The 11319-nt window shown below is 49.5% G+C and overlaps 3 protein-coding genes across 3 annotated transcripts; 2 read left to right on the top strand and 1 right to left on the bottom strand.

The window, feature by feature from the left end:
• Positions 1–387: 387 nt before the first annotated feature.
• On the top strand, positions 388–564 carry VFPPC_16681 (hypothetical protein; the record flags this gene model as incomplete). Its single annotated transcript, XM_018294434.1, has 1 exon — positions 388–564. The coding sequence occupies one exon, from the start codon at positions 388–390 to the stop codon at positions 562–564; it is 177 nt and encodes a 58-aa protein (XP_018138760.1).
• A 2582-nt stretch (positions 565–3146) lies between these two features.
• On the top strand, positions 3147–5942 carry VFPPC_13184 (RNA binding protein Nrd1; the record flags this gene model as incomplete). The annotated part of the gene is made up of 6 exons (XM_018290961.1): positions 3147–3266; positions 3360–3605; positions 3896–3995; positions 4150–5152; positions 5236–5404; positions 5484–5942. The coding sequence occupies 6 exons, from the start codon at positions 3147–3149 to the stop codon at positions 5940–5942; spliced, it is 2097 nt and encodes a 698-aa protein (XP_018138761.1).
• Positions 5943–10509: 4567 nt separating this feature from the next.
• On the bottom strand, positions 10510–10806 carry VFPPC_16682 (hypothetical protein; the record flags this gene model as incomplete). The annotated part of the gene is made up of 1 exon (XM_018294435.1): positions 10510–10806. The coding sequence occupies one exon, from the start codon at positions 10804–10806 to the stop codon at positions 10510–10512; it is 297 nt and encodes a 98-aa protein (XP_018138762.1).
• Between the last annotated feature and the right edge of the window lie 513 nt (positions 10807–11319).

An 11319-nucleotide genomic window follows, 5' to 3' on the forward strand; every position in this document is an offset into this window, starting at 1 on the left:
ACCATTACACACCTTGAATACGTCACACTAATTTGACATCTCGGGACGAAAAAATTCTGGTCTGTCGGCAACAGAAAAATACCCGGCGATAATGGCGCAATTATCACCGCAATTCCCCCGGCACCTCTGTAACAAAGCCCACCCACATGCACGAACCCCAAAATACTGCTCTGATTTGTTCTATGTGTGCCAGATGTGCCGCAATTGACATTTACTGGATGTTTCTGCAACTGTCATCAATTGAACTCCGACCTGCTTCGACTTTCGGAAACACTAGAGTGCTTTCGCTCACTGTAGAGATATAATGTGGTTGAAACACACAACTTTTCACTACCACTGTACTTGCTACAGCCGCGGCTAATAACGCAGTCTCCCAGCAAACTTGACATGTCCGGTCTAGTTGATATGCACGTCGGGAAACGGGTGAGCGGCTGCAACGTGCCGTCTGTCTCCTTGCAATCATCACTCCGAAGAAGTGCACGTCCTGTAGTGTCTGCTGCTAACAGACCATTTGACCTCATCGGGCAATCCTCACAGTGGGCTCCAGGTCATACTGCTCCTTGACCAGAGGCCAATTACGCGCATCCTCTCAGTGCCATTTTCGTAACAGTTTGCAACACTTCGACTGCTCTGCATCTCTCCCGCATCACCTGTCATCCACGATCTCCGTCCAGGTTCAATGTCTCTCGACCCACAGCAACTGACATATGCCTCGGGAAAGCCAGCTGAGCCGGGCCATTAGCACCAGACTCAACTTGCTGGCATGCCGTCACTACGGGCTTCCGTAATGGCCCGGATTTGCTCCGGCAACATTGAGATTGGCGAGCCCAGCCGGATGAGCATCGCGGATAATGAGCAAATATTAGTTCGCTGATGTCGATAATCACCGGAACATGCTCACATGTCCAGCATTACTCCCGACTTGCACAAAGACGTGTTGTAGGATTAGGGATAGGAGCTCGTCGGTCTCAAACCTTTGCAGGCGTTGGCCTCATTGACCGACATGCAACATTGAAACCCGGAGGGTTGACGAGGGGCTCTAATGTTCACCTTCACCAGTATTTATGTTGTTCACGCAAAATAAGCCTAGAATGGAAGGCAAAACTTGCATTGGACGAAACAAACTCGCTCGAGCAAGAAAAGTAAAATGCTTAGAACAAGAAAGTTTGCGCCACGTCAAGAATGTTGGCCGTGTTGGTGATCTGGCCGGCCCTTGCTTGTCCTTTGATCGGGCCACAAGAGCACATGTGCATTGAGCCAGACTGAACCAGACATGGACAGCGTCATGCTGTGCACAGAGCGATATGTGGACGAATACAGCGCTCTCGGTGGCCAAAACACACCAGACCAGACTGACCAAGGCCTGTCGCACGCCAGTTCCACCACATGCACAGAACAGCCCTCAAGTCACCGTGCTTCAAATTCTTCACGTTCGGTCTCTGAGTCTTCTTGTTCACCAAAGTTCTAATTCTGCACAAATATGTTCAGTAGTAGATCTTGTGAGCTTTGTTATTAGTTTATAGTATACCACATTGGCTATCGTGCGCTCAGTTTATAATGCGTGTTGTTGAAAAATTATACACACAGAAGGGAAATAACATTTTACAGTGTAGACTTACTGTCGGAGTGGTTGGCAATACCAGACGGCAAGATTTTGAGCTACAAGGTGCTAATCGTGTCGAAAGCCTCTATTGAAGAGACCACCAATTCAATAGATTTACTTTCCTTGGTAAATTTGCGTGTGGTATGCGCCTTTCCCGGAAACAAGCTTTCGCAAGAGCTTCACTTTTTATGGCTGAAGCATGGCAAAAGCAAGGGCCAATGGGTTTCCCAAGAACGAATACGCCATTTAACGTGATAAACATAATACCTTGCAATGGCAATTATGACGACATAGCTTGTCCAAAAAACTCTTCAAGAGATGCAGCTTTAATTTTAGTCTAACCCATGTTGAGAGGAACGATGTTCTGCTCGCCGTTGTGAGTGAGGACTCAACTGCTCTCGAATATCTTCTCTACTAATCTACTTCAGTCCTCCAAGCTTAGGCACACAAGCAAAACATGCTTTAAAACCTTGGTAGGTCTAAATCGGCCAGGTTCTTGGTTTGAACTGTATTTTTTTGACGCCGCTCCTTGTTATGTTCATCAAGCTGAATAATGGTTTGTTGCCTGACCCTTTGCACACTTCACACAAACCTTCAGCTGAACCTTGAAACACTGAGCTTGGAAGGTACGTAGGTACGTACTCCCGTCACCTCCTGAAGTCACCAATCAAACTTGACACACTTGGCTTTGCGTTCCCCACCAGCCAGACACCCAACAACGCATTGGCCAAACAAGTCACGTTTTTCTTCGCACCTGACTGGCCCCTTCCTGCCACCTGAAATGCTCCTCCCTGCCCCCATGACTCCTTTCGCACCTGTGCTGAATTTTTCCCTTCATCAACATCTCCTTCCATTTCTCAATCCGCAGATTCCATCATCACAACTCGGAAAACGTCACCCGCGACTCGACATAATCAAGGGAACTTCATTCTCGACGACATATTCGCTTTTTCCAGTCTCTGACAGCGTTGTTTTGGTTGTTTCATACATCATCTGCTGACTTTGCCACCATCCGACTTGATTGTCGTACTAAACAAGAAAAAGTCCCTCTACCGTACTGACTAGCCATCTGTGACTACGTCGCGCATTCTTGTCATCGCAGTAGAAGACGATTTTGATAACTCGTGGCGCGCCATCCTTGCTTCTACTATAAGGACATCCTCGCGTACACTCTTTCTAAATCATTTCCACCACGTACACACGACGCGTTTCCGCTTGGTCGTACAGTATCTCGAGCCTTGTAAAACTCATCGTTACGTTGGTATTGGCCCTCTCAAATTTTGCTGTGAACGAAGAAGAGAAGCAGCTAGACGTCAAAACGTCCGATAGAAATTGGGGCTCGTCGTATATTTCTGCTCGTCATTTCATTCCGCGATACAAAAAGTCTAGACACACAAAAACGGGGATAAACAGGCGTCTTTTCGCTTCCCAGTGGCGGCTCCTGAGACCGCATCACTCACTGCCTTTGACTTTTTCGCATTCCGCCTCAAGCGAGAACGTGGTTCGCACACGACTCTGCATTACGAAACGTGCAAAACATACCATGGCATCTGCAGTAACAGACTTGGAGGCTGGCCTTCAGGCCATGCTAAATTTGAAACCACCCGGTGTCTCTGGATCCCGTATCACTAGTTTAACATCGCTGTGCGTTTCCAATATTCAGGTAATAACCATTCCATCCATCTTGAGCTATCCCGTCTAGCTCGTCACCGTACTGGTCTTCCCCTCATGACATACTAACCACGAAGCAACGCAGTCTGAATCCGTACTCATTCAGAAGATCTACACACACTTCAAAAAGGCACCTGGGACACACAAGTTGGGGGTTCTCTACGTAGTAGATTCTGTAACCCGAAAATGGCTCGAGCAAGCAAAAGCTCAAGGACAACCAGTAAACAGCTCTGCACCAGATGGTACATATGCCGCCGGCGTACATCGAGTGACGGAACTTATGCCCGTGCTAATGAATGATATTCTCCAAACCGCCCCGGAAGAACAAAAGGTACGCAATATTTTTGAGTCCCGCAAACAGAGTCTTGCAAACAGGACATTGAAGAACGAACACCCAACATTCACCCTTCGAGTATCTGTTTATGAGCCACCGCAATGGCCGTTTGGGTTGTGATATTACTTGTGTTTTGGCAAGAAAAAACACCCAATGCTTATAAAGTGACTTGCACTATTTGCTTCACAATCCCACAGTCACATTCACCTGAGCCCTCAACCCAGCATATTCTCCGTTCAAAACCTCATAAACTGGCCAGTAACTTACCGTACTCTCTCACCTTGTAGGAGAAAATTAAGAAGCTCTTGGACATCTGGGAGAAGGGACAGACCTTCCCCACGCAGATGATAGAGTCGTTCAAAGAGAAGTTGACCACACCCCCATCAAGTATGTCTTACCCTTGAATATCCTCAACTCTTATCGTTGGGTGATGTAATCTCCGTCGTCTTGCGTAGCCGCAAACTCAGCCTCACGAGGCCAAATTGAAGGAGTGACTACGGCTATATGAGAACCCAGTTCTAACCACACATGTTCCTCGCAGAAACTTCAACAACTCCTCCAGGAAGCCCACCCGCTTCCGCCCTGGCTGCCTTGCAGTCTCAAGCTCCCCCCGCGGCAGCACCAGCTCCGAATAGCTCATCTATTCTAGAAGCCCTCGCAAACATGGCCAGGCAAACTTCAACTCCTGGCGGCGGCAGCCACAACTCTGGCCTGCCGGCACCAGCAGCACAGTATAACATGCCACCCTCTACACTTCCCCAGCCGGTCTCATCAACTACAATGCCGCACCCACACCACCAAGCGCAGCCGTCATATCCTCCGACATCACAGCCTGTAGCCGTGCCGTCGCTGCCATTCTCGCTCCCACAATTGTCTGGCCAAGCCCCAGCGTTGCCTAACAACGCGAGTAATCTCCCCAACCCTTATGCCGCTGCAAACCCAGCTGCACCTGGCGCCGGTGGATCATTAGACCCGTCTGTGCAACAACAGATTATGTTGATCAAGGCTCTCGCTGACCAAGGTGTTCCATTTGATAAAATTCCTTCTCTGATCCAGAGCATGACGAACAATAATCCTGCCGCCAACAGTGCTCCTGCTCCCCATACGGGCTTCCAGCCTCCTGTTCCGGCAGCACAAGGAACGTTTTCCACCAGCGGTCAACAGCCGTGGGGTGGTCCCATGCCCGTGTCTGGTGACGGCCGTGATAGAGGGTACCAGGACGGTATCAGATCCCCGAGATACCGTGGTCGATCCAGATCTAGGTCTCCCGATCGCGGTTGGGGTTCTCGTGATTCTCCTCGTGGTGGGCGGGATAGAGGTGGCCACGGACGTAACTCTCCCCTTAATGGTCGTCATGATGACCGTGATCGCAACGGTCGTGGAGGAAGCGATTATCGTCAGCGTAGTCCTCCAGGTCGCCGTGGTCGAAGTTCTACTCCGCCTGATAGCTTCCCTCATGTGGAAAGATGGGTCGATTATGATCCCAGTGTTCCCTCTGGCAGTATCAGAGTGTTCAGCCGAACCCTCTTCGTTGGCGGCGTAACGTGAGTATTCATCCCACCAGCCCAAGTCTCTGCCAGTTTTGTGCTATAAATTCCATTGCCATATTCTAATGCAATGCACGTAGATGCTCCGAACCTGAGCTCCGACGAGTATTTACTCGCTTCGGCACCGTTCAGACTTGCATCGTCAACAAGGACAAACGCCATGCATTCGTCAAGATGCTCACCCGCAAGGATGCCGTCAATGCCAAAGAAAACATGGAAGATGCCCGCACCAGCGAGCTTCCCCTCCGAGTAAGTCACATGTCATCACATGATGGCACCCGCAGGCCATTCCAGCTCAAACTTCATCGTACTAACTATTGCTCCCCAGACTCGTTGGGGTGTTGGCTTTGGCCCCCGCGACTGCAGCGACTACGCCACGGGCATCAGCATCATCCCCATCCACAAGCTCACCGAAGCTGATCGCAAATGGATCCTCACTGCCCCTTACGGCGGCAGCGGCGGCCGTCCCATCGAGTCGGGCCTCTCCGTCGAAGAGCCCGACATCGAAATCGGCGCCGGTGTCTCATCCAAGGCCATCAGCCGCCGTATGCAGACCGACAAGGGCGGCAGCAACGGACCCAAGTCCACCAGGAACCGTGAGGACGAGCCCAGAAGCGGTCGTCGTGGTCGAGACGACAGCGATGGGCCTCCTCCTCGCGGCCGCGATCAAGGAAACACTGGCCAGGGCATGGCTCCTTCGTTTCCCTTCGGAATCGGGACTTTGCCCAACGGGATGCCGAATTTCCCTGCTGGGTTTTCGTTTCCCGATCCCAGCGGTGGGCGTTAGGTGTAAAAGAATGAATCAAAAGTGTTGTGTGTCGCGAGATATTGATACCCAGATATGTTGATGGTCGGGGGGAAAACTGCATACTTGGAGTGCGGCGTCTTCGCAGTTGGGACTGCGGGTTCTTGGGTGGTAACTGATGTATTAGTTAGTTGGGATGGTGATGACTTGTGTCATGGACCATGGTAGTAATTACTTGTTTTTTTTTCTAGTTTAACTACTTTGTGCTTGGTGTGTGTCTACTCGTAGTATGCTTGAGATGTGCTGTATGATATTTGTGCCGTGTGAAGAATAACATGATCTGGATTTACGATGGGGTTATTCGGTTGACCATTCGTGTGCTTGGAATTCTATGATACGGTTAGTTTATGGCTGATTTCCGTGCTCCAGTGTGTATAAGAAAGTCGTAGATAATCCAGTCTGTGAAGCTACCCTCGCCGACTATGTCCATCTACAAAGATATGCACCGAAAACGAATCACAAATACTGCATAATGTACACTAACTCACATTCATGAGCCACACTGGGTCTAATATGTGCTGATGAGCATGCAATTCGGTGGATATTTCATTGGATGTAATACTGACTTACCCTATACTTCCATTGGGCCAACTCGTCAGCACGACCTGTCCGATGTGATAGAATTTTGTCCTGGTTACTTCGACTCCGTTTACGATAGGTACTGTTATTGTTCTTGCAATGAATGGAGAATTCCTCTGCGCTGTTTGCACCATGTTAGCTACTATTTCGTAGCCAACGTATTTCATTGTTGAAAGCTACATGTGGGCAATGGATGGCCATGTGGGTTGATATGGCCGCACCTTTTAGCAGAACATGAGGCAAAACTAAACACACGATAAAGAGACACAATCGGACACCTGTCAGCATGCACAATGGAAATCAACAGTTGCATCCCTGCTTGCTGTTGGCACGGCAAGCTTGACCGTGAGTTGCCCACCGGAATCGGAGCCCATGGAAACTTCACGTCTAAGATTTTTATGCAAGGGAGAGACAACGTGATTTGGTCGATATTATCATCAACTTGCCGTATTCAGCTTGGTGCCAGACTTTTGGCCGGCAAGTCGGATCGAGCGGCTGCAAGGTCCGGTATGACGTCTTCACAGGAACTGTCCTCTTATCGCGACCGCACTCCAAAGAGCCAGTGAAATCTCCGGTCCTTCCAGCGGCAATTAAAACAACACAGGCCACAAAAAAAGTCCGGTAGGGCAAACAGGTGGCTCCAGAACAAAAATTGGGTGCAAAAAACTGACCACAATCTCGGCGAAGCTGCGGGATGTGCGGTTCTCGCCTTTTGTCGGTGACTATTGTGACCGACGACCGCAACCGGCTCAGCCGTCTTGACTTACTCGCTGTCCTTCTCTTTTCGGGGGGCGTGTAAGTTGCAAAGGGATGGGAATAAACGCTTACTTTTTATCGCCCCAATTGTTTTCAGTGGGAGCCGTGAAACAGAGACGAGTAGCAACTAGGATGGTGTGAAAATTTTCCTATTTGGAGTCTGGTGGTTTGTCGCCAGTCCAATTGTGAATCGGGGCCACTTATTCTAGAGAATTTTTATCGCGACGGGAAACAAAGGGCGAACCGGGGAAAAGTATTGAGAAGGAAAATTCAAACTCAATCCCGTAAGGCTGTATCGTGAAACTGGATGAAACATAGATTGAAACGACGGCAATTAAAACTCCCAGAAGCCGTTGCCGTGCGGTATGATTGTTGATTAAAGAGGAGCCATTGTCAATGCTGAACATGTTTACTCTCCTTGAGTCCTCATTGGAAACGGGTGTGGCACGGCCGTAGTGTTTCAAAGCCCGTCGGCGCCAACGCTCGGACTGCCTGCTCAACCACTGACTTTTATTGCGGGGGAAATGTAATAAAGACGGAGCGCTGTATGGAGTCAATTGTGACCCGGCTCTGAGGTTGTGACCATGATGGCACCATACAGTAATAATTACCAGACGTCAATGACTGGCGAGACCACCTGTACCTTTGGGAGCCTGTCCATGGAAACCGAAACTGGAAACGAACAGACAATTCTCGGTGGCTGACATGACTAGGCTATCGTTGAAAAATGTCATGCCTGTTGCTAGCGCTCTTTGGCATTTCCGCTTCTTGGTTGAGTAGACCACGCCGCGGGAGCAACGGCAAGGGAAGAGTGGAAACTTGTGCCAGATCCATTAACTTGAGCACCCATTGCTTGTGGACAGGCTAAACTGGAAACTGGAGCCTCATCAAATGGTAAAGGCGCGACGTGTCCGCTGGACCTCGTTTGAGTACTCCGTAAGTAGGGTGAAATTGCGATATCTCGTCCTGCATTGTATTGCAATTGAGGTCCACAGAGTCCACGGGGAAGCTGATCAGCATGCTTGTCAGGTCAGGTCGATTAACTTGAAGCAAATCCTGGCGAGTCGCGCACCATATTTTCCACATCCTCGACATGGAACATGAGGCACTAATAACAAGTTGCCGTAGCAGTGCGTGATATTGATGGGAGGTGTTCAATATGGCGCTGGGCTAGAGCGTCACACACGAAAACACCTATATCAGCCACCAAGTTTCAACGAAAACGCCAGTGCGAACTGTGGAACCTCGAGACCCATGCCATTGTGAGATAGTTACAGGACTTGAGTTGAAGTCCCTGTTTTGGGTCCAGCCAGGTCGTCCGAATACAGGCTCTTTGCTCCCTGCAACTTCCACTGTGGACGCAACGAGAACCAGGTCCAGGAGTTGGTGACGGTTCGAATCATGTTCTTCGGTATCAGTCAAGGTGAAACTGAGCATAAATCTACCCTTGGCTCCGTCACAGGGTATTGTCGCTTCGTGCTGAGCACGAATTCCTAAACGATTGAATACTACTCCGTAAAATTGATGGCGCAGTGCGAGTTAGCTCACCATGACGGCTTCGCTGCTTGACACCCGCGTCCGCAGGGGAGGTAACAGTGAATTGTTGTCGGCAAGAGCGCGTCTGATTCTCTCAGCACACTTGCAGGGTGGGAGGCAAATGGCCACAAGCATGGAGGCAGGAGAAAATATGGGAGCCAGCCGAATAAAACTTGACAACCTACATGCCGCTCCCTGGTGGTGCTCTTGTGGTTGAAGATGTAGAAGGTGATACTGATTGATGTCTGTTATATTCCAGGCGGTGTGATGGAAGTTGGAGTTGGGAGGTGGCAGCATAACACTCCTTCCAGCTGGCAAGAGCTTCTGGGGTATGCTGCATAGCTCCTTCTCCTTTGAATCATTTCGCGAATGGCTGCCTTGACATGAGCAGAATTCAGCACAAGCTTCATCGGCCAGAGCAAAAGGGCCTCCTCCGACTCTCTTGAAACATATTCGAACAAATTCAACCGCTCCAACTCAATATCCCTGGCATAATTTCTCCAGCCTTCCATTCTCATGACTCAATCTTTAGGGTAGGATTGACGAATATCTTGTTTTGACTCTGATGATATTGCAGACTCGGTTTTTGCATCTATCAGGCGGATTCACCGTTTCCCGGCGATCAAACAAGTTTTGTGTCTGCGGATTCGACAAAATGTGGACCAATGTCGCATGACAGCCGACCTTTGTCGAAGCCGAGAGTAGATATGATAGAATTCCAAAATGGAAACGGCACCAATACCTCCCGCTGACGAGGGTGAAACCAGTGGTCCTACTGAACAATCTCCTACCACAACGCCAATTGCTTGTATCCGAGATGATGGGCTGTTTTGCCATGCCAGGCTCCATTCATCACAACCGCCAGGCTTGAGCAAGCTGCTAGCGGGCTCAAATTCAAACCTGGCGCAATACATCTAGGATAGCGATAAAGTGGAAGAACATGATGCAACGGACGACTCCACAAAGCTAAATACAGGAAAAAATGGCCAGCTTCTGGTCAATAAACCAAGTCAGCCACAGCTCAGCTCCAAACAGGACAGAAGGCCAAAATCTACTACGAGGTCTTGTATCAATCACGCACTCGGCTAGCGACCATTTGATATTACACTTCGTCGACGGAAACATGCAAAAACACACACACACACACACCCACACACTTGGCTACCCTGACGTTAAACTTGGTACGACTCTGAGGCATAGAGTGCGGTTCGGCGCAATCTTCAAGATAAGAAGTTGCCTCGATTTGCGGACACTAAACAACACCAGAACAAATCTTGATGTTTTGGGCGCCTATGGACATAAAAAATTACGGCAATGTAACAAGATATAACAACGAGTCTTTAATTCTTTGAACAGAAGATGACAAGGCTCTGCATATCTGGAGACTCTCTTTGCATCATTTGTTCTGAATCCATCAAACTCGGAAGCGCCCGATGCGAAGAGCTGAGGCGCCTCAATGGGTACGGGTCTTTGAACAACGGGGCAATGGCTTGAGGAGAATTAGGACCACTTTACCCCATACAGACAGAATGGAATGGCTTTAGAAGGTATGGAGAACAGGGTATCAAGAAATGCCTCGGGGCCCGCACAGTGACCACGCGATCAAAGAACTTTTTTGTCATATTGTCGGTCAGAGAACACAGTCAAACATACCACGCACGTCGCTCCTGCATGAAGATTACCGCCCGGAGTTGAAGATTGAGCGCTTTGATTTCAAAATGCGAGTTAGGCCGCAGAATAATGCCGAAAGAGCCGGGAATAAGGATAAGCCAATTGAAGACAGGCCATCAGGTTTGTCAGGACAGAACATTCTAAACTCAAGGTCGCCGACAGGCACGGCCGAATGGGTTTGTGGCGACAGATTGTCCGGCGTCGACTCTTTCCGAATGGCAAGCCGACTGCAGTAGCCGGGCGGCAAGACGGCAAAAGCGGACAAAGCAAAACACCAAGAAGTGGCAGAGAGAACACGATTCATTTACGCCCACGGATTGCCATGCAGGGTCCGACTTTACCATTATTGGAACGGACCCAGTTGTACAGTACAGTCTGGTACCACTACGGAGTAAAATAACGGCTGGTCCAGAAGGACGATACAAGCCAAAGAGAAGACAAAAAAAGGCTCACCTTCCATGGAAGGGTTTATAATATCCACTGCGGGAGCCAGAAAAAAACTCGTCAAGCCGTCCCCATCATGCATGCAGACCTCGACCGAGTCCACACAATTCTGCTCCGAGTCCAATACGACCAGAGTTACTCACAATGCTCCCCCAAATAGATCGGCAAGAGCATTTTGCACCGACGGCCAAACGTTCCTCGAGATTAGAGCCCAATTGCTTGCCATCAGCTGGCATTGCATGGAATTTGGATGCGAAGGTTGACACAAGCCTGCCATCCATATCGTCCACCACCCCCCACGGGCGGCGAGGCCGAATGTGACAAGGGTTGTCCAAAGCTTGGCCATCGATTTTCTCTGTTCCCTTTGCCTTCC

This window comes from Pochonia chlamydosporia, chromosome 1, assembly GCF_001653235.2.
Source record: "Pochonia chlamydosporia 170 chromosome 1, whole genome shotgun sequence".
NCBI classification, from domain to species: domain Eukaryota; kingdom Fungi; phylum Ascomycota; class Sordariomycetes; order Hypocreales; family Clavicipitaceae; genus Pochonia; species Pochonia chlamydosporia.